The 24,117-nt window shown below is 49.3% G+C and overlaps 1 protein-coding gene across 1 annotated transcript in view; it reads right to left on the bottom strand.

The window, feature by feature from the left end:
- Positions 1-23,062, bottom strand: part of GPR137B (G protein-coupled receptor 137B) — a 52,825-nt gene extending 29,763 nt beyond the window's left edge. Inside the window, exon 1 of the mRNA XM_082673224.1 lies at positions 22,583-23,062. Within this exon, the coding sequence (XP_082529350.1) occupies positions 22,583-22,951 (369 nt within the window). The 5' untranslated portion in view covers positions 22,952-23,062. The remainder of the gene's footprint in view (positions 1-22,582) is intronic.
- Positions 23,063-24,117: the final 1,055 nt, after the last annotated feature.

The raw sequence follows: 24,117 nt of genomic DNA, 5'->3' as shown, positions 1-24,117 counted from the left end.
CAGGAGTCAGTGCCATGCCTCTGAGGTGGGAGAGCCAACTTCAGGACACTGGTCCACAAGAGACCTCCCAGCTGCACATAATATCAAACGGCAAAAATCTCCCAGAGATCTTCATCTCAACGCCAAAACCCAGCTTCACTCAACGACCAGCAAGCTACAGTGCTGGACACCCTATGCCAAACAACTTGCAAGACAGGAACACAACCCCACCCATTAGCAGAGAGGCTGCCTAAAATCATAATAAGGCCACAGACACCCCAAAACACACCACCAGACGTGGACCTGCCCACCAGAAAGACAACATCCAGCCTCATCCACCAGAACACAAGCATCAGTCCCCTCCACCAGGAAGCCTACACAACCCACCAAACCAACCTTAGCCACTGGGGACAGACACCAAAAACAACGGGAACTATGAACCTGTAGCCTGCAAAAAGGAGACCCCAAGCACAGTAAGATAAACAAAATGAGAAGACAGAAAAACACACAGCAAAAGAAGGAGCAAGATTAAAAACCCACCAGACCTAACAAATGAAGAGGAAATAGGCAGTCTACCTGAAAAAGAATTCAGAATAATGATAGTAAAGATGATCCAAAATCTTGCAAATAGAATATAGAAAATTCAAGAAACATTTAACAAGGACCTAGAAGAACTAAAGAGGAAACAAACAACAATGAACAACACAATAAATGAAATTAAAAATACTCTAGAAGGGATCAATAGCAGAATAACTGAGGCAGAAGAACGGATAAGTGACCTGTAAGATAAAATAGTGGAAATAACTACTGCAGGCAGAACAAAGAAAAAAGAATGAAAAGAACTGAGGACAGTCTCAGAGACCTCTGGGACAACATTAAACGCACCAACATTCGAATTATAGGGGTTCCAGAAGAAGAAGAGAAAAAGAAGGGAATGAGAAAATATTTGAAGAGATTATAGTTGAAAACTTCCCGAATATGGAAAAGGAAATAGTTACTCAAGTCCAGGAAGCACAGAGTCCCATACAGGATAAAGCCAAGGAGAAACACACCAAGACACATATTAATCAAACTGTCAAATATTAAATACACAGTGCTTCCCTGGTGGTGCAGTGGGTGAGAGTCCGCCTGCCGATGCTGGGGACACGGGTTTGTGCCCCGGTCCGGGAAGATCCCACATGCCGCGGAGCGGCTGGGCCCGTGAGCCATGGCCACTGAGCCTGCGTGTCCGGAGCCTGTGCTCCACAATGGGAGAGGCCACAACAGTAAGAGGCCCGCGTACCGCAAAAAAAAAAAAAAAAAAAAAAAATTAAATACACAGAAAATATATTAAAAGCAGCAAGGGAAAAACAACAAATAACACACAAGGGAATCCCCATAAGGTTAACAGCTGATCTTTCAGCAGAAACTCTGCAAGCCAGAAGGGACTGGCAGGACATATATAAAGTGATGAAGGAGAAAAACCTACAACCAAGATTACTCTACCCAGCAACGATCTCATTCAGATTCGATGGAGAAATTAAAACCTTTACAGACAAGCAAAAGCTGAGAGAGTTCAGCACACCAAACCAGCTCTACAACAACTGCTAAAGGAACTTCTCTAGGCAAGAAACACAAGAGAAGGAAAAGACCTACAATAACGAACCCAAAACAATTAAGAAAATGGGAATAGGAACATACATATCAATAATTATCTTAAATGTAAATGGATTAAATGCTCCCACCGAAAGCCACAGACTGGCTGAATGGATACCAAAAAAAGGCCCATATATACGCTGCCTACAAGAGACCCACTTCAGACCTAGAGACACATACAGACTGAAAGTAAGGGGATGGAAAAAGATATTCCATGCTAATGGAAATCAAAAGAAAGCTGGAGTAGCAATTCTCATATCAGACAAAATACACTTTAAAATAAAGACTATTAGAAGAAACAAAGAAGGACACTACATAATGATCAAGGGATCGATCAAAGAAGAAGATATAACAATTGTAAATATTATGCACCCAACATAGGAGCACCTCAATACATAAGGCAAATACTAACAGCCATAAAAGGGGAAATTGACAGTAACACATTCATATTAGGGGACTTTAACACCCCACTTTCACCAATGGACAGATCATCCAAAATGAAAATAAATAAGGAAACACAAGCTTTAAATGATACATTAAACAAGATGGACTTAATTGATATTTGTAGGATATTCCATCCAAAAACAACAGAATACACATTTTTCTCAAGTGCTCATGGAACATTCTCCAGGATAGATCATATCTTGGGTCACAAATCAAGCCTTGGTAAATTTAAGAAAATTGAAATTGTATCAAGTATCTTTTCCGACCACAACACTATTAGACTAGATATCAATTACAGGAAAAGATCTGTAAAAAATACAAACACATGGAGGCTAAACAATACACTACTTAATAACGAAGTGATCACTGAAGAAATCAAAGAGGAAATCAAAAAATACCTAGAAACAAATGACAATGGAGACACGACGACCCAAAACCTATGGGATGCAGCAAAAGCAGTTCTAAGAGGGAAGTTTATAGCAATATAATCCTACCTTAAGAAACAGGAAACATCTCAAATAAACAACCTAACCTTGCACCTAAAGCAAATAGAGAAAGAAGAACAAAAAAACCCCAAAGTTAGCAGAAGGAAAGAAATCATAAAAATCAGATCAGAAATAAATGAAAAAGAAATGAAGGAAATGATAGCAAAGATCAATAAAACTAAAAGCTGGTTCTTTGAGAAGATAAACCAAATTGATAAACCATTAGCCAGACTCATCAAGAAAAAAAGGGAGAAGACTCAAATCAATAGAATTAGAAATGAAAAAGGAGAAGTAACAAATGACACTGCAGAAATACAAAAGATCATGAGAGATTACTACAAGCAACTCTATGCCAATAGAATGGACAACCTGGAAGAAATGGACAAATTCTTAGAAATGCACAACCTGCCAAGACTGAATCAGGAAGAAATAGAAAATGTGAACAGACCAATCACAAGCACTGAAATTGAAACTGTGATTAAAAATCTTCCAACAAACAAAAGCTCAGGACCAGATGGCTTCACAGGTGAATTCTATCAAACATTTAGAGAAGAGCTAACACTTTTCCTTCTCAAACTCTTCCAAAATGTAGCAGAGGGAGGAACACTCCCAAACTCATTCTACAAGGCCACCATCACCCTGATACCAAAACCAGACAAAGATGTCACAAAGAAAGAAAACTACAGGCCAATATCACTGATGAACATAGATGCAAAAATCCTCAACAAAATACTTGCAGACAGAATCCAGCAGCACATTAAGAGGATCATACACCATGATCAAGTGGGGTTTATTCCAGGAATGCAAGGATTCTTCAATATACACAAATCAATCAATGTGATACACCATATTAACATATTGAAGGAGAAAAACCATATGGTCATCTCAATAGATGCAGAGAAAGCTTTCGACAAAATTCAACACCCATTTATGATAAAAACCCTGCAGAAACTAGGCATAGAGGGAACTTTCCTCAACATAATAAAGGCCATATATGACAAACCCACAGCCAACATCGTCCTCAATGGTGAAAAACTGAAACCATTTCCACTAGATCAGGAACAAAACAAGGTTGTCCACTCTCACCACTATTATTCAACATAGTTTTGGAATTTTTAGCCACAGCAATCAGGGAAGAAAAAGAAATAAACAAAATCCAAATCGGAAAAGAAGAAGTAAAGCTGTCACTGTTTGCAGATGACATGATACTATAGAGAATCCTAAAGATGCTACCAGAAAACTACTAGAGCTAATCAATGAATTTGGTAAAGTAGCAGGATACAAAATTAATGCACAGAAATCTCTTGCATTCCTATACACTAATGATGAAAAATCTGAAAGTGAAATTAAGAAAACACTCCCATTTACCACTGCAACAAAAATAATAAAATATCTAGGAATAAACCTACCTAAGGAGACAAAAGACCTGTATGCAGAAAATTATAAGACACTGATGAAAGAAATTAAGGATGATACAAATAGATGGAGAGATATACCATGTTCTTGGAATGGAAGAATCAACATTGTGAAAATGACTCTACTACCCAAAGCAATCTACAGATTCAACACAATCCCTATCAAACTACCACTGGCATTTTTCACAGAACTGGAACAAAAAATTTCACAATTTGTAAGGAAACACAAAAGACCCCGAATAGCCAAAGCAATCTTGAGAACGAAAAATGGAGCTGGAGGAATCAGGCTCCCTGATTTCAGACTATACTACAAAGCTACAGTAATCAAGACAGTATGGTACTGGCACAAAAACAGAAATATAGATCAATGGAACAGGATAGAAAGCCCAGAGATAAACCCACACACACATGGTCACATATGATCACCTTATCTTTGATAAAGGAGGCAGGAATGTACAGTGGAGAAAGGACAGCCTCTTCAATAAGTGGTGCTGGGAAAACTGGACAGGTACATGTAAAAGTATGAGATTAGAACACTCCCTAACACCATACACAAAAATAAGCTCAAAATGGATTAAAGACCTAAATGTAAGGCCAGACACTATCAAACTCTTAGAGGAAAACATAGGCAGAACACTCTATGACATAAATCACAGCAAGATCCTTTTTGACCCACCTCCTAGAGAAATGGAAATAAAAACAAAAATAAACAAATGGGACCTAATGAAACTTCAAAACTTTTGCATAGCAAAGGAAACCATAAACAAGACCAAAAGACAACCCTCAGAATGGGAGAAAATATTTGCAAATGAAGCAACTGACAAAGGATTAATCTCCAAAATTTACAAGCAGCTCATGCAGCTCAATAACAAAAAAACAAACAGCCCAATCCAAAAATGGGCAGAAGGTCTAAACAGACATTTCTCCAAAGAAGATATACAGATTGCCAACAAACACATGAAAGAATGCTCAACATCATTAATCATTAGAGAAAGGCAAATCAAAACTACAATGAGATATCATCTCACATCGGTCAGAATGGCCATCATTAAAAAATCTAGAAACAATAAATGCTGGAGAGAGTGTGGAGAAAAGGGAACTCTCTTGCACTGCTGGTGGGAATGTGAATTGGTACAGCCACTATGGAGAACAGTATGGAGGTTCCTTAAAAAACTACAAATAGAACTACCATATGACCCAGCAATCCCACTACTGGGCATATACCCTGAGAAAACCATAATTCAAAAAGAGTCATGTACCAAAATGTTCATTGCAGCTCTATTTACAATAGCCAGGACACGGAAGCAACCTAAGTGCCCATGATCGGATGAACTGATAAAGAAGATGTGGCACATATATACAATGGAATATTACTCAGCCATAAAAAGAAATGAAATTGAGTTATTTGTAGTGAGGTGGATGGACCTAGACTCTGTCATACAGAGTGAAGTAAGTCAGAAAGAGAAAGACAAATACCGTATGCTAACATATATATATATGGAATCTAAGAAAAAAAAATGTCATGAAGAACCTAGGGGTAAGATGGGAATAAAGACACAGACCTACTAGAGAAGGGACTTGAGGATACGGGGAGGGGGAAGGGTAAGCTGTGACAAAGTGAGAGAGTGGCATGGACATATATACACTACCAAACGTAAAATAGCTAGTGGGAAGCAGCCGCGTAGCACAGGGAGATCAGCTCAGTGCTTTGTTACCACCTAGAGGGGTGGAATAGGGAGGGTGGGAGGGAGGAAGATGCAAGAGGGAAGAGATATGGGAACATATGTATATGTATAACTGATTCACTTTGTTATAAAGCAGAAACTAACACACCATTGTAAAGCAATTATACTCCAATAAAGATGTAAAAAATAAATAAATAAATAAATATTCAAATTTCATCAGGAAGTTAAAAAAAGGGAGGAGAAGAAACTATAGTATTTTTAAAACCATGTTTAAATTGAAGTATAGTTAATTTACAATGTTGTGTTAGTTTCACGTGTACAGCAAAGTGATTAAGTTACACACACATACGTGTGTGTGTGTATATATATATATGCATATATATATATTCTTTTTCAGATTCTTTTCCATTATAGGTTATTATAAGATGTGAATATAGGTCCCTGTGCTATACTGTATGTCCTTGTTGTTTATCTATTTTACATATAGTAGCTTGTATGTGTTAATTCCAAACTCCTAATTTAACCCCCCGCTTTCCTCTTCAGTAACCATTTTTGTGTTCTATGTCTGTGAGTGTATTTCTGTTTTGTAAATAAGTTAAATCGTCCCATTTTTTTAGATTCCACACATAAGTGATATCATATGATATTGAAACTACAGTATTTTTTAAAAAGTGTTTGAACTTGTCGACAAAATATACAAATATCGTTTTATTATTTCGCCACCCCTGGGGGGCTTACTCGGTGGCAGGTAACTCAGCTGACTCTCATACGCCAGGGCCATCGCTGGGCTCCCAGAAACCACCCACAGGTCGTACCGTCCTATGGACTCAGCTCGGTGCAAAGTGCTGTCACGGATGCAAGAAAAATTTGACCCGTTCTGCCTTCAACAGGGTTATGGTCCCTACTGGTGAGGGAAAACCTGGACTGGGCAAATGACAAGAGGAGATGCAACCCAGAAAGGCCATGGGCTCAGGTGGTCTGGGCACAGGGGGCTGATCTGCAGGTCGGGGGCTCGGCCGCGTGATGGGCACATCAACTGTTCCTCGGCCACATCCTGCCTCGTCTCACCCAGGCGGCTCCTGGTCCCACCAGGACGGCACGAGAGTACATGCATGGATCAGGGTCAACCCGTGGCCCATGGGGCACCCAGCTCACTGCCACCACTCGGCCAGCGCTGGGTCTTCAGGGCCCGGGACCTGCAGATCCACACCCCCAGCCAAGAGTTGCAAAAGCAGTCACCCCTCCCGAGTGGAAGCACAGCCCAACTGCGCACCATCCTCCTCCATAAATACAATAAGAGACGTTTCTTTACTCCCCATGGTCCCTGCAGCCCCGAATGTGCATGCCGGATGGATGATGAACTGAAAGGAGTCAGGGGTGGGAGGCCAGCCTGGTCCCCAGAAGCCCCTTCCTGGAACACAGCGAAGGTCAGGGTTCCCAGCCATGACGATCAAATATCTGGTCCAGGACTCGAGCTTTATAAACGATCACATGCTTTGCCCCCATAATGCTCCTTGTAAGAACTGACCCTGAGGCCGACTTTCTCAAGGTGCGCCCACAGAACTGGGAATTCATAAAGGTGACTGGAAATAGGCGTTAGGTCAGCGAACAAATTTAGGAACTGCTAGGCTACCTAGATTTCCCCTGCACGAATTCCCAGAGCCTTTAAAAAGCTAATTACTCTATGTTGTAAATCTTCAAGGGAAACGCAAGGTATGCAGCAATTTTCCAAACTTATTTGGCCGCTGAAGGTGTACCTAATGAGTGTTCCAGGGAACAGAGTTTGGGAAACACTGCCCTTAAAGGTGCTAAGCACAGGTAGAATGTTCACTGCAGCCTTAATAACAGCAATAATAATAATCACAACAACAAACAAGAAAAAATGACAACTTTAAAATCATACTCAGCCTTCACCCCCGTGAACACCAACCAAGGGGTCCCCCAGGTCAAAGCATTCTACCCCAAAAGGAACCCAAAGGCCCATCCTGTAAAAGATGGGGAAACCCCGCAAAACTTAGATCCTCATTAAGTCCACATCGCAGCCTGGAGGAGAAAAGTCATCACCAGGTAAGGGGACAGTCTGACACGAAATAAACCATTGGATCCTCTCTAAGCTAAAAGCCACGGTGACAGATAACGACATCAAAATCAAAGCCTCAGCCATGATTTGTAAACGCTCTGTCCACTCTTTATAATTTGTGGCAATTACGGTTGACCCCTGAACGACGAGAGGGTCAGGGGCTCCCTGACCCTCCATGCAGGTGAAAATCCAAGTAGAATTTATCATGGGCCTACAGCATAAAGGCGGCTTCCTTGTAACCACAGACTCAACCAACCGCAGATCATGTAGTTCTGTAGTATCCACTGTGGAAAAAAAATCCACATCTAGGCGGACCCATGTTGTTCAAGGGTCAACTGTTTATGTCTTGAATTCACCTGGGCCTTTGCAAGTTGTGCTTAGAAACTCTGCCCTGTCCTCAAGTTAATCCTTAAACCTAAGTTGCTCAAAGTTGCATTTAAATTCCTGGCGTGTTAAACTGACACACTATACATTTAATTGCAGCGTCATTTCTGCCCTCATTAAATACAGTACGTAAATGCCTGGACCAAGTTTTCAAAAAAAAAAATTCTAAATCTCTCCTACTCACCCCTCCCCCACTCCTGTCTGTGTTCCAGGGAAATTCACTGAAGATTGATTAGTGCCCAGAAGTGGAGCTAACCCTCCGGGGCTGACTCCTGCTCTCTTATCGGGCTGCCCATCTCCTAGAGTCTGCGTTGGTTCCCACTGACCTCAGCAGGAATCCGGCTGGGAGGAGGACAGGGCTCCTGAGGGGGAGGCAGACAAGGACGAATTACTCCTTCACATCTTACAGCCCCTGCTACGGACAGTGCGGGCTCCGCTGGCTCCCTGCAAAACCAGACCTGCCAGATGGGAGGGCAGGACGACAGGGACCTGTGAGTGGCTGGGGAACAAGTGAGGTCAGACAAAAATTCAAATTCTCCCCACATTCAGACTGGTGGTATTGGTGACAGCTCAGCTGACACAGCGCCAGATCTGGAACCGAGAATTGTGAAAATAAGGAAACGTTGGTCCTGACCTCCAGAAACTACAACCAGATACAGACATGGTGTGAGGGGGGTGTGAGTTGTGAGGAAGTGAGACACCCTGCGGGGAACCTGGACCCCCTGGGGTGGGCCAGGTGGACAGCAGGCTAGGCTAGGATACAAGTCCAGGCAGCAGCCTTTAGTCAGGTAAGGCACATGCACTTGCCTGTAAGAGAATCAGAAGGCTTTCAGTAGAAGCCACACAATCTGAAATCAGAGCTGTGCTTTTAGAGGGGGGCAGGGGTGGGGGACCAGAGACAAAGGGCCTGGACTAGGGGTTCAGAGAGAAGGTGAAAACAGAGGTGTATGTTTACAGGGAAAACAAAGACAGAATGTAGCTTAGCGGTTGCCTGGGTCTGGGGGCTGGGGAGAAGTGTGGGTGACTGCTAAGAGCTCCAGGGTTTCTTCTGGGGGTGATAGAAAAATGTTCTGAACTTTTATGAACCAGAAACAGACTCACAGACATAGAGAACAGACCTGTGGTTGCCAAGCGGGGGTGAGGGTGAGGGAGGGACGGATTGGGAGTCTGGGGTTAGCAGATGCAAACTATTATCTGTAGGATGGATAAACAACAGGTCCTACTGTAGAGCCCAGGGAACTATATTCAATATCCTGTGATAAACCATAATGGAAAAGAATATGAAAAAGAATGTGTATATATGCATAACTGAATCACTGTGCTGTACAGCAGAAATGAACACAACCTTGTAAATCAATTATACTTCAATAAAAAAAATGTTCTGAAATTGATGGTGGTGATGGTTGGGCAAGTCTGTGGATGTAGAGCTTTAAATGGAGAACAGTACAGAGTGTGAACTGGTCTCAGTCAACATAAAGGAGCAGAACGGCAGGCAAGGAGCTGGCCCGGGGGTGCCAGTGGCGCGTAGGCGGGCAAAGGGGGAGAGAGAGGCCTGGGTGAGGGACCATCAGGGTGCCAGCCGCTGCTCGGAAGTAGTACTGTATAACCGTGGGGGGCTGGGCAGATGGGGAGGGGCCTGGAGGGGAAGCGGGGGAGGCAGGAGGAAGTGGCAGCGGGGAGGCTATTCTAGAGCATCAGCTACTCTTTAAAAATGTGTTTGTGAAACGCGAGAGAGATTATTCAAGGGCACTAGGACCTGGTTTAAGATCAGGAGCCTGGGCCCCGGGACCCCCGGGATGGCAGAGCAGAGGGAAGGAGAGGCAGGAGGCAGGGTTGCGGCCGAGAGAGAGGGGCAGAGCAGCAGTTTCCATGGAAACTCCCATCCTGTTGTGGGACTAAAGCATCTTCCCCGCACCCATTCCTGTCGGTCTCAGCATCATTTCCACGGCCTTGCGGAGTCCTACCTAGAACTGACGCCCAGAACGGGAAAGCCAGGTGACTTTCTGAAGGTTTAATTCCAGTTTGGGGAAGCGGGAGGACGTCCCCACCCCCAAGCTGGCCCCAGGGAGGGAGGCTGGGGTGGGGAGAGCCCGCCTCTGTTCCCAGCACCCCTCCCGCCCACCCGTGGGGCTCTGTGCCCTCTGGGCAACCCCAGGCCCTTCCCGCCACCTCCCGGATGACGCAGGAGGGCCCAGAGAGCCGCCTATGACGTACACGGGTGACAGAAGTACAAAGGTTCTAGAAGCAGCTGCTGCCCTCGGCCTCCCTCCCCTCATAAATTACAGCCCCTGAACGGCTCACCCCTTCTGTTCCCACCCTTTGAAGTCCTGCTTGCCTGTGTTTTCCTCCTACCAACCCCAGCTGGCCTTTGCTGCTTTACAATCATTTTTCCTAATGAAGCATGCTGGCTGCTTCTGGCAGAAACGTCCCAGGCTCTTCCTTGTGGGGATGACAGTGACCCGTGTGCATTCAGAGAAACTAAACAAAAGTAACCTCTTCTGTCCCCAGAGGCAGCGTCCGTGACAGCTCAATGAAGCGCTATGCCTCCAGACCTGCACTTTATTCACAATTTCTCTATGTGGCCATTTTGCTTTATAAATTCCACACCCACCCCCACACCCCCAGAGCACGACCCGCGTCACCGAGTCTCCGCTTCAGTGCCACCTCTTCCTGAAGCGCTGCCCCTTTAGAAGAAAACAGGCAGGTGGACACTTCACAACCCTCCCATCCTGAACAGGCTCCAGACCCCAGGCTACACACCTGCTTCTGTGTCTGTGGTCCCGCCCGGGGGCTGAGGCCCCTGGAGACCCTCACAGTTAGCCCCAAGAAGGTCTGTAACTCTGTGTGTACCAAGCACAGACGCATGTCTAAACCAATCTCTGCCTCCTCCTCCTCTCTCTCTCACATACTATTTTTAAATGTATGTATGCAAATTCGTTTGAAAATGTTACACATTTATAGTAGGTTTAAACTTTACTATAAACTATGTCACATATACACAAAGAAATAAAGTAACCAAAATTCACTACCCACCATGCAGTTCAGTCACCTTTGACACTGCCCTGTTCGCTCCAGTTCATTTTATTTCTAATAAATAAAAAGACACCATTGAAGCCCCCAGCGTCTCTCTCCTTGGTTCTGATCCCTCCCTCCTCTGCAGAGGGAATGGCCACCTGACTGTGGTGTTCTGATAGCCAGCAGGCTTCTGCTTTTACGAGGATAAACAATATATAGTCCCATCGTGCATGGTTTCTCACTTTGTTCGAATCAATGCCTTCCATACGCTTCTGCAACTTGTCTGTTCACCTGTCACAAGGTATTTACAATGTATCGATGCTGAGACACTTGGCTCTCATTCATGCGTTCTCACTAAGGCTGGGTATTCCACCGTCTGCAGGTCACAGCTGTGTGTCCATCTCCAGCAGAGAGACGCCTAAAGATGGTTAAGAGTGTGGACTCTGGGGAATTCCCTGGCGGTCCAGTGGTTAGGACTCAGTTCATGGAGGAGCTGCCATGGCCCTGGCTTGATCCCTGGTCAGGAAACTAAGATCCTGCAACCCACGCTGGGCGGGTTATGCATAAATAAATAAATAAATAAATAAATGTATATGTATATATTACAAAAACTTGGAAAAAAAAAAAAAAGAGTGTGGACTCCGGAGCTGGCTCCCCTGGGCTTGAATCTTGGCTCCACCAATAATCAGCTGTGTGACTTTAGAAAAGTTACCTAACCTCTCTGTGCTTCAAGTACCTCATCTGTAAAATGAGACTAATAATAGTGCCCACCTCATAGGTTTTTGTGAAGATTGGGTGAATTACCACAGATAAGAGTACTCAGCCAAATGCCTGCCACCTACCAGACACTATCTCAGCATTTCTGTGTTTGCTGCCCCTCCTGCTGCTATATTATTACTACCAGTCCCTGCAAACGCTCTCAAACCACGATTCTAAATGCACAGCTGCTAAACGGTGATCATAAATGCTCTCTTGACCATAAAAGGAACTTTCGTACTCAAGAAGTTTAGGAACCACTGACACATTCACGATTTGCGCTTGTGATCCCTCTCTGTTGGCCACTTCCTGATATATTGGGGAAATTATGCAAACCCTGAGGCCCTGGTCGCCCTGGGTGACAGTCATTAGTCTGTGTTTCCACATGCTAAGCACCCTCATTCACCAGAGCAGGGTGACTCAACCTGCAGTTTCTAAATTTTTGGAGCCCGCTGAATTCAAATGCAGGACGTCTCCCTCCGCATAGCAGTCCCCGCAAGGTCAACTCTCTAAGAGCGAGGGCGGCGATGTCTCTACGTCTGCAGACACTGGTCCTGTTTTTAAAGCCACAGAATACGTAAAATAGATAACCAACAAGGACCAACTGTACAGCTCAGGGAACTCTACTCCCCATAAGGGAAAGGAAGCTGAAAAAGAACAGATTTATGTATATGTATAACTGAATCACTTGGCTGGATACCTGACACTAACACAACACCGTGAATCAACTATGCTTGAATGAAAAATAAAATTTCCTCAAAAAAAGCCACAGAACCCCATGATAGAAAAAGGAGTATGCTGTCCATGCCAAGTCATTCTGGGTGCAGCAGCCTGGAGCCAAGACGTGCTCTGTGCCCCCACCTGGGCAGGTGTGACAGGCCCCCAGGGAGGTGACTGGCTCCCAAGGTCAGGTCTTCACCCTGTCATCTCCTGTCTTTGAACTTGGCAAGTGCGTGGTTCAGGGAGCCAGTCCTACTCACTGCCTGGCCTCACGCTGACCGTCGGGACAGAGGCCCCCCAGCACTTAGGCGAGCTGCTTTCATTTGTGATCTCCGGACCAACATTGATGCTCCCTCTCCTCTGAACTTCTGTAAAGCCCAGAACTCCCCGGAAGCATCCTCAGCCTTCTCCCGCTCTCCTGAGAGCTCTGCTGCCCTTCCTGTCCAGCTGAGCCAGCACCGGAGAGCCCTCCTCAGGCGTGTGTGTGTGTGTGTGTGTGTGTGTGTGTGTGTGTGTCTGTGTGTGTGTCTGTGTGTCTGTGTGTGTCTGTGTGTGTCTGTGTGTGTCTGTGTGTGTGTGTGTGTGTGTGTAGCCTATCCCCAGTCAGCCTGGGAGCCCCACGAAGGCAGGAGCTCAGCCTCACACTTCTCTGCCCTGTAGTCTCAGGACCCCTTTGCAAATGATGAAGGGATGAGGTCTCGCGGGATACAGGCGTCTCCACCTGCCCCCTCCCTTCCGGAAGGCTCCTCTCCTGCTCCAGTTCCCAGGGGTCCAGCCAAGCTCCTCTCTCCTCCACCCGCCCCGGCGGCTCACCAGAGCCTCTCTGTCCCTATCAACTGAACTGCACCTCCATCCAACATCACCAGCACCCGCCAGGCCACCCCACAGACTCTGGGCTCCACACTGGTCAAGTCAGGCCCACAGGTACCACCCACGACGGGCAGCAGCACCCTGGAGGGCACGCCTGTCCAAAGGCCCTCAAGGCCACCTGACGACACACTGAACGCTGGCCTTCAGGCGCCCTGATTTTTCCTGTGTCATCTCTTGCTACCCGAGCGTCTGGGTTCAGGGGTGCGCAGCTGGCCAGACTGCCATGAACCTGCCTTTTTTTTTTTGGCCGCGCTCGGCTGGTGGGATCTTAGTTCCCGGACCAGGGATTGAATCCAGGCCCACGGCAGTGAAAGCACCAAGCCCTGACCACTGGACCACCAGGGAATTCCCTGAACCTGCTTCTTTGCTCACCCCTGATAAACTCTCTTTTACGCTCCTGGGCCTCAGGGTCCCCCTGTAAGATAAGAGGGTCAGTACGAATGTTCATCACGGTAACTTCTCCTTTCAAAACGATGACACGAAGTTCCCAGAGGGATCCCAGCCCCACAGGGATCGCTGCAGCCTTGCTTCTAAGTGGGGGTGGGCCTGACTTGTAGGGGAGGGACGCGGGCCCAGCCGCCCCCAGGGCAGCCCGGGTCACCTCACTGGCGCAGGTGGAGGTGAACAACGCCCATCAGCCTCCCTGGCAGGCATCTCCCTCTGCGGGAGGGAGGGCTGTGGCCACACAAGGTACCATGTTCGGTACGATGTTTCTGAACTGCTCCTGCCACGATGGCAGTTCACAGTTTACCTGCCAGGGCCCTGCCCATAATTGTTCTAAACGCTTAAATAAGGTAAAGGCTTAAATAAGGTTAACACACCATAGCACGGAAGATACATTTCTCCACCTAGGAAGCTTAGCTGGGTTACCAGCCAGCCGGGCCCCAAGGCTTCAGGCTTTCGTGTGGCTGCAGCAGCATCGGGCCACGGCTCGCCACTGGACCCCAATCCTCTCGGCAAATGATGTACGAACTACAGAATAGGTAGTGAAGAGGCCTCAGGGGTTTTTTTCCCTCCAGAAAATAACTTTCTGCCTCGGAAGGAAGGACAATTCTGAGGTTTCCTGGAACTCCTGCCCTTGCTGGGAGCAGTGTGGTATTTTTTATGAACTGCATGTTTGTGTCCGCCCCAAATTCACAGGTTGAAATCCTAACCCCCACTGTGATGGTATTAGGAGGGGAGGCCTCTGAACACTCAGGTCAAGAGGGTGGAGTCCTCGTGGGTGGGATTGGTGCTCTTATCAAAGGGACCCCAAGGAGCCTCCCTCTGTTCCCTACCACGTGAGGACGCGACGGGAAGCCGGCTGTCTGCAAGCAGGAAGAGGCCCTTGCCAGAGCCCGACCCTACCGACACCCTGCCCTCAGGCGACCAGCCTCCTGAGAGAGCGAAGTGTCTAGTGTTAGTCAGAACAGCCCTCATCAAAAAGTCTACAAACAATAAATGCTGGAGAGGGTGTGGAGAAAAGGGAATCCTCCTACACTGTTGGTGGGAATGTAAACTGGTGCAGCCACTATGGAGAACAGTATGGAGGTTCCTTAAAAAACTACAAATAGAGCTACCACACAATCCAGCAATCCCACTCCTGGGCATATATCCAGAGAAAACTATAATTCGAAAAGGTACACGCACCCCAATGTTCATAGCAGCACTATTTACAATAGCCAAGACAAAGAAGTAACCTAAATGTCCATCAACAGAGGAATGGATAAAGAAGATGTAGTACATATATACAATGGAATAGTACTCAGCCATAAAAAAGAATGAAATAATGCCATTTGCAGCAACATGGATGGACCCAGAGATTATCATACTAAGGAAAGTAAGTCAGACAGAGAAAGACAAATATATCACTCATATGTGAAATCTAAAAAAAATGATACAGAAGAACTTATTTACAAAAGAGAAACAGACTCACAGGCATAGAAAACAAACTTATGGTTACCAAAGGGGAGAGGTGGAGCGGGGGGGGATAAATTAGGAGTTTGGGACTGACAAATACATACCACTATAGATAAAACAGACAACCAACAAGGACCTACTGTATAGCACAGGGGACTCAATATCTTGTAATAATCCTAAATGTGAAAAGAATTTGAAAAAGAACAGATATATGCATATGTATAACTGAATCACTCTGCTGCACACCTGAAACTAACAACACTGTAAATCAACTATACTCCAATATAAAATAAAAAATTTTTAAAGAAAGAAAAGAAAGCAATGGATTGTTAAAAAAAAAAAGAAAGAAAGAAGAGGAAAAAGAAATTCCTGGTGTTGAAGCGGCCCAGTCTGTCGTGTTTCATTGTAGCAGCCAAACAGACTCAGACGAGGTCAGAGGATGCTCCTGTATTCTGCCCAAGAGGACGGCCGGCGGTACCTCCTCCAGGGGAAGGAACGTGGTGACAGAAACTGCTCTCGGGGAGCGAGACGCGGGTCTGCTGCTGCGCTGCCCCCAACTCACTGAAGGACACTGGATGGAGACACCTGGGATAATGACCAGGACGGTGAGGGACAAACCCATATCCCATCAGAAGCAATGAAGGGAACTGAGAATGTCCCACCCCGAGCAGGGAGAACCCAAGAGGAAGCAACACATGCCACCAAGTCTGTCGTGGGAGGGGTGACACAGCTCCGCATGGCCCCAAGGGTCGGGGCCAGCCCTCCCCCAGCTTCACTCTTCCATCCTGGTGGTGGCCTGGACCCCAAGAGGCTGCCGTGAACAAAGCAGGGTGAAAGGATTTGACTTATACTTAAATAGTAGCAAAGCCATTGGTTCTGTTTAAAGCGTGTGTCCTAGAGGGAGAATTACAGAGATGACGGAGTGAATTAAGCCCCCAATCTTCTATCAGAAACATCTCGCACCTGGTGTCACCACTGTAAGGACTGTCACTAAGTCACATGGGCCACTGGCACCATGGAGACAGAATTTACGTGGTCTCTTCTTCTCCCTGTTCAACGCCAAGTTCCCTGAAAGCAGGAACTACGTGTGACCTTCACCCAATCTGCACAGCCTCCAGGGAATAACAGACACTCAGAAACACGTGCTGAAGCAACCTTAGTGTCCTCTGCAGATGAGTGGGTAAGCGAACTGTGGAACACACTTGTGATGGAACGTCAGCCAGCCTTAAAAAGGAATGGGCTAGTGACACACCCTACGACACGGATGAACCTCGAAAACGTCGTGCTGAGTGAAAGAAGCCAGACATGAAAGGCCACTTAGTGTATGACTCTTTTGATGTGAAGTATACAGGACAGGCCAGTCCACAGAAAGTAGATCGGTGTCCGCCAGGGACTGGGGTGAGCGGGGGAAAGGGAGTGACTGCTCAATGGGCGTGGAGGGTCTTTTTGGAGGGATGAAAATGTTCTGGAACTGAACAGAGGTGATCGTTGCATAATAATGTGAATGTACTAAATGCCACTAAGTCATACATATTAAAATGGTTAATTTTACGGGACGTGAATTTCACCCCAATTTTAAGAACACACTTGTCGAGTGAGTGAAATGTGTCTCCAAGGTCATGTCAGTAGACTGTGCGACTGAAAGCTGGGAGGACCAGGGCCTCTGTGCGGACAGTGATGCAGTCTCATCAGGACAGGGCTGTGGTCCTGCCGGGGCTGGGCCCACAGGAGCCAGCCGGGCTCACATTCGGCCCACGTCCCTCCCTGTCTGTCCCCGGTCACACACAACCAACAGACCGTCACATGGCCTGATGGGCAACGTGACCTCTGACGGCTCTTAGGTCTGGGGAGCGAGGAGAGCAGTGTGTGCAGACGTTTACCCTGTGCTTTACACACTATGTAGCCTGACCGGTGTGTCTGTCATTAAAGGTGACATCACAAGATGTCCAGCCCAAGGCCCCTCGTCTGTGTCTCCCCAGCTCCCCCACGCCTCGCAGGCCGGGACAGGTGCCCCCTCCCCCGGGTGCTGTGGGTGGCATGTGGCTCCCGGCACTGCTGCCTCAGTTTGTCTATCTTTCCCTATAGTCTGTGGCCCCTCAGGGCACAAATTCCAGCTTACTGTCTCTGAGCCCAGATACCCGTGTGCAGGTGATTGATGAGATCTGTTCGCTGAGTGAACGACACTCTAACCACAAGCTGAGAAGCCACGGCCTGTTTCCAACGTGCCCGAGGACCTGTCACAGTAAAAATAACGGCAAGGTGGGATGGGAGCTTGGTGACACACGCCAGCTTTGTCCTAACCTTGTGCCGAGGACCAAGTTCAGCCTGCAGCCTGTTACCGTATGGCCTGTGAGCTAAGAATCGTTTTTATGTTTTTAAAGAGATGTCTAAAAAAGAAAGAACAACATGCAACAGAGACCATATGTGACACACAAGGTTTAAAATACTGACTCGGGCACTGTCTGGACTTCCTTTCCTGTGTCCTCCACGCCCAAGTTTGAGGAAATAACCCACTCAAGAGTAAAACCACTCGGACCTCCTCTGTCCTCAGAGGTTAACAGGCTCTAAACTTTAGCCACAGGATGAATCAAAAGTAAAATATTTACAAGCTCTGCGGACCTCTGGGGGTGCCTACGTGCCAGGTATGGTCACCTGTGTGCTGAGGCCATTTCCGTCCTGAGACAACAGACGTGCCAGACCTAGAACAGGGAAGAGGCTTCTCTCCTCTCCCTGGAACTGCAAGGCGATCAGGAATCAGTGGATGAAAACAGATCCTGGGATCACACACTATGATGCTTCCAAAAACCTGACACTCTTAGGAATGTCATTCGGATGAGTGGCATCAATTTCATCAATGCTCTTATCCAATCAGACCAGTCCTCACTGCTCCACCCGGAACCTCCGAGCTGACGTCTCTGGGGGCTGGAAGATGGGGGCGCATCACAGCCCTCTGGCGGGAAGGGCACTGCCGCACACCACCCACCTGAGCAATGAAAAGGGCCTTACGATGATGCTCTCTTTCTGCCTCCCTGCTAGTCCCTGCTCGTCTGACCCAGGGAAAGGCAGGGGAGCAAAAGGATGCAGCAAAAACCTACAGGCGTGAGGCTGTGTGGGACCAGACCCAGGCTCCAATGGGAATGGGAGCCACAGGTCTGGGCTCACAGCACAGGGACAACACTGACCATTCTCAGCTCAGCCTCTGCTGTTGAGAATTCACGGCTTCCTGGTCAATGGGCTGGAGCTCAGATACGCTGAGAAGAGGCTAACTGTTCCCACGAGTGCGGAGGCTGTGAAGGAAATTTGGTTCCCCTGACGTTGGCAGGCGAGCCCTTCGGCATTGAAGCCACAAGAGTGGGGGACAGAGAGAACAAAGAGCTAGTGCTTGGAGGACAGATCTTGCGAAATCGGGCTGTTAAAATTGGAAAGCTTCTTCTTGGGCGGCAGTTTTTAGAAGTAAAATCAGGAAGTGACTTCCTGGGGAGTGCTGGTGGTAGATGGTAGACTGAACGTTAATAAAGAAACTTCTCCTGGTCCTGCATGTGTGTGTGTGTGTACAGACACACACACACACACACACACACACACACACACACACACACACAGCTCTGGCAGCTGTGAGTCCACTGAGTGACCACGAGGAGCCGCTGCCAGGGGCCGGGCAGCCACGGTTGGTGCAGAGGTGAGGATTCCCGGCCCCTGTGCAACTGTGTGCTCCTAGCTTTGAAATAAGGTACTTGGGGACCAGCAAAGGCTTCCTAAGTGTGTATTCCTAAGCTTCTTACTTCTTCATAATCATCAAGAGGCCTAGAAGCTTCCCTCTTCACAACTCCTAGATTAGGGCCTGGCACACAACAGATTCGGTAAACATTTCTTGATTAAATTGACTGCCAAGAGGCCTAGCGAGATCCACTTATGCCTGAGGTCACCACCTCCCTTTTCCCGGTGGGGTGGAGAAGACAGGGTCCCTGGATTAGCCTTCCAGCTGCCTCCTCGTTCCCGGACCAGGATGCATTGAGTTGCAGGGTGTTGTGTGCAGCAAGCACTCTTCCTGGCTCTGTGTGCCTGGCTGGGGGACCCAGCACAAGTCACCAGAATCCCCGAGGCCTCGGCTGCCTCATCTGCCGAATGAAGGGCTGGACCCCCCAGTCCCTTTGACTCAGCGTTGCGAGCTACAGCTGTGAGGAACTGTTGACTTCCATCCTCCCCGCAATGGGAGGCCCAGGGCCACTGCCGTTTGACAAACATAAAAGCTGCAGGTTGGTGGGAAAAATTATTTCAATGACACAGTGGGCTGATAAAGGGCTGAGCCAGTGCTGGGGCCTGACGTTCAGGACTGTGGTTTGGCCAGAGTCTGGGCTCCGGCTATTAGGAGATGCAGAAAGAGCACCTTAACTGAGGGAGAGGAGGGGCGGAAGGATGCAGCACAGAGGGCACCTCCTTTAACCCGCTCCAACCCTGGGGAGAGCGCTAGCGCTGCCCTTGTCCTGCAGCAGGTCGGTAACTGGCCCTGGGAGACACGCCAGGTGCTGCCCGGATTCACAGGCCTTTGCTGGCCCACCCTGAGCCCCAGGCGCCCACAGTAACCCCCCTGCAGCTTCCCCACCGCACTCTAAGGCGCAGTAGGTGCTGGCTCCTGCCTCAGTGTCCAGTAATCACACCACCTCTTCCCCACCGAGAGGCCTCACTTCTCCTTTTCCTTCCTCAAACCAGCCTGTAATGGCAGGAATCTGCCCCAGGGCTCAAGACAAGGCTGAACCAGGGGGCAGCTGAGCCCGCCGCATTCAGTCACACCCAGGAACCCCAGGAGTCTGAGGGCCAGACCCCAAATTAGGAGAGAGAACAGCTGGGGGAGACGGCTGCCCAGACGCTGCTGAACTCACCCCCCAACCCGGCCCTTCCCGGCCGCCCCCCCCGCCAGACCCTCCACCCCAGCTCTGCAGACAGACCTGCCTCGTGCAGGGCTGCCCTGGCCCAGAAGCTGGCAGCCTTGGCCTCGGAGCCTCTGCTGTACAGCCTGGTCTGGTGGCGGGGTGAGGAGGTGGGGGAGGAGGGACGACTCCTGGCTCCAGGGCTCACTGGTCGTGTGACCTTGAGTGAGTCATACAACCTCCCTGACCCACCTCTGAAAAATGGGGACACCATCCGTACTTCCCTCAGAGGGTTGTTGGGAAGAATAAATAAGACAAACCGCTTAGAACCAAGCCTAGCACACAGCACAGGCTTCTTCATTGTTAGCCACTACCCGCCACCCTCCGAAATCGGATTTATGTGCTCTAAGAAGGGCCCCAGGCCGCAGTAATCCTTAAAGGTCCCCCAGCCATTCCAGTGGTTGAGAACCCTGCCTAAGAGAAGGCATGTGGGAGGGGAGGGGGGAGAGGGGCATCTGAGCAGGGAGTCAAAGGGCGACCCCTTTATAACACCCCAGAAGTATCAGAGTATCTGCCAGGAAGCCAGAGAATGGCTTCTCTGCCAGGGTCTGAGATGCCACCAGTTAGTACCACTTGCCCCTGCCAGCCACCCTGGAGATATAAAGAAAACAAGTCCTGACAGTTACAAAGAAGCTAGAGTGGTGGCTTGCAGCCTCTTGGCTTGCAAGGCTGTGGGCCTGGTCACTCTTTCCCTCGCTCAGCATTTACTCACCAGCCAGCAGATGGTGCAGAAAATGTGAAGCCCTGCCCCTAATCCAGCTCTGAGTGCAGAATTTGCATGTGAGTGCCAGAGAGCCATGGCAGTGCTTTACGCTGCCCTTTTTTTCTCAGAAAGGGACCAGAATAAAGATCTCAATATGCAATCAGATCATCGTCACAGTTCTTGAAGGAACATCAACCTACCTGACTTACGTATCTTGCTGGAATCAGCCCTTTCCATCCAATGAACAAGCCAGAGTGTCTGCAACGTAGCTGACTGCCTGAACTGGTTTTCGGGTTTAAAAGTTGTATTTGGACAGATGATACACATTACTTGTGGACTGGAAAATATGCTGATACACTGGACCGAGGAGAAGGCTTTGAGTATAGATCCCTTTTGATAAGATTATAATAGCTACTAAAGGGTACATATGTTAGTTTTTAGCCAAAAGTATTTCCTCCAAATTTTCAGTCAGGGGCTCCCACTACACCAGGGCAATCCGTTTTCTAACTTTTCTTTTTTCCCTTTTTTTTTTTTTTTAAAGCAACAGCATTTTCTTTTAATAAATAAGGACACTATTAAAAGGAATGGAATGCTTGCTGGTACAAATTCCCCTTACCAGGTGATGTGGTTGGTGCCTCACCCCTGGGCAGGGTCCTAGTGAAAATGGACATTTTAGTGCTTGGAAAGCTAATGAGAAGCAGAGATGACAATGATGATGACGACGGTATTGTGCTATTACACCTTTATGCAATGCTTTTACACAGTATTTGCAAAGTACTTTCCAATTACTGTACTTCATTAAGTCAACCGTCACAGCAGCCAAGTCAATTCGCACGTTCTCCCGTTAGCTTATTAACAATCTGCCTCCTAAAACGACTCCCGTGTGCCTGTAAAAGGGCCCCAGCAAACTTTTACGGCTTTTTCTCGGGGCCTCTCAGATGAGCTCAGACAGCAACCCTGACTTCCCGCCGCATCAGCTCAGGAGCTGGGTGTTGCCCCGACTGCTGTTTAGCAATCCTGTGGAATGAGTTAGCAAGCTGCACTTCAGCAGGGCTCCCACTCTGGAGGCTCAAAACATCCCATCCAAAACAGGGCAGTCCCACCCTGCCTCACAAAGCCAGTGTCTGGCCCCAACCTGGAGGCCAACGTGCAGGTGATCTTTCCGGGCTGGGGGGTTAGATCCTTTGGGATGAGGGGATAGAGGGAAAACTCTAGGGTTCGAGTGTCCCTGGGGGGCACACCTCCCATCAATACCGATTCTCCTGTGTGCACGGAGATGCTGCTCCCCGCGCACGGAGGACCATACCCACTGGGTGATGCTGAGCTGAGAGCAGAGGCTGCGGTGGCCTCCAGCCTTCACTTTCCTGTCCCTTCTCCCTCGCCTCCCTTGGGAATGGGAGGGCGTTACCTGGGACAACGGCCTGCAGGTAGGACAGGGCTCGGACCACCCCAGAACCAATGCTTCTTCCCCGGACCCTCGCAGGCCGGTGGCTCTGTGACCCGCCCCGGCGGCTGCCATCGCCCCCTCCAGGTGAGCGCCCTCCAGGTGCCTCCCGCCCGCGGGGGCGGCCTCCCGAGACTCACCTGCGTGAAATACAAGTTCATCAGCGTGAGGGTGAAGAACTGGAGGCACACGGGGAAGCAGTAGAGCAGCCAGAAGACGAAGGGGCTGAGCGCATTGGCCGCCACGAAGTCTTTGAAGTAGAAGGAGAAGAGAACCGTCCGCAGGGAGGCCCAGAAGAGGCAGAGGAAGAGGAAGACGCTCTGGTAGCTGAGCCGCTTGTGGCGGTAGCGCAGCACCAGCCAGAGCTGCACGTAGATGAACAAGAAGAGCAGCGAATAGAACACGGTGTAGACGATAGTGAGGCCGAGCTTCACGTAGGGGGGTACGGCCGGGGTCAGCGTAGGCGGCAGCGAGTCGTTGCGTAGGGGGTCCCACGGCTGGGCCTCCATCGGGCCGGGGGCGCTACGGCACGGCCGGGGCGCTCGGGCTTCATCTGGGCTCGCGGCCGCCGCCGCCCCCGCGGGGGTCTCCGAGCATCGCGCTCCACCCAGAGCCCGGCGACTGGAGGAAAGAAAATAAGCCGCACTTCCTCCCCCGGCACCACATGATTCACTGGGGCGGCCTTTGTCTGCGATTGGCAGCGCCGCGCCCGCCAGCCCCGCGCGCCCGGGCTGTGCACCGCGCGCCCCTAGGAGTCCCGCCCCCCGCGCCGCGCCGCGCCGCGCGCCCCCACGTCGCCCGCTGCCCCGCGCCGCGCGCCCCCGGAGCCCCGCCCCCTGCCGCGCGCCCCCGCCCACCCCGCCCGCCCCGCCCCCTGCACTGCGCGGCCTCCGCGCCGCAAGCCCCCACCCCGACCCCTGCCCCGCGCCGCAAGCCCCCCAGAGCTCCGCCCCGTGCCGCGCGCCTCCGCCCCGCCCCCTGCACTGCGCGGCCCCCGCGCCGCAAGCCCCCACCCCGACCCCTGCCCCGCGCCGCAAGCCCCCCGGAGCCCCGCCCCCTGCCGCGCGCCCCCGCGCCGCTCGGCCCCCCCCCCCACGCCCCCCGAGCCGCCTGACGGGTTCCGCGTCGCCCCCTTCTCCTGGGACGCAGCCCCACACCTCTCGCTCTCTGCTGATGATTACTTGTTGCTTTGCAGAAGTTAGTTATTTTATTTCAACAGCGACAAACGTTGCAATCTTTTTAAACATTAAAAATAAACTTTACGACTCTGGGGCTGTGAACTAATTGGCGTTTTTCCTTGAAAATGTCATGCTGGAGTGATGCTTATTTCTAAATCCAGAAATGCCAAAGACAGGGTTTGTGTTTTTGAGGTTAAGTTTGCGTACGCAGAGTGAGGAAAAGAATGGTCCCTATGGCTGCCGCCTGGTCTCGGTGGTAAGCGGGGCTGTTTTCTCCCGGAAATCCTCATAGTGCGCCCCACACGGTGCTCCCTCGGTGGGCTGGGGGATGCTCGCCCCTCACCTCCCAGGCAAGCAGCTGGTGCGGCGGGCAGCGCGGGGGCGGGGCAGCGGAGGGAGCCCGCGGGACCTCAGAGAGCTGGTGGCCGCTCTCGGCGTGCTGCCTCCCATTCCAATCCGGCCCATCCAGCAGGACTGCCTGCCCATCAGACAGACAA

Source organism: Grampus griseus, assembly GCF_964374135.1.
Source record: "Grampus griseus genome assembly, chromosome: 16".
Classification (NCBI taxonomy): domain Eukaryota; kingdom Metazoa; phylum Chordata; class Mammalia; order Artiodactyla; family Delphinidae; genus Grampus; species Grampus griseus.
The sequence above is the reverse complement of the archived record's forward strand: the minus strand, read 5'-3'. Positions and strand labels throughout refer to the sequence as shown.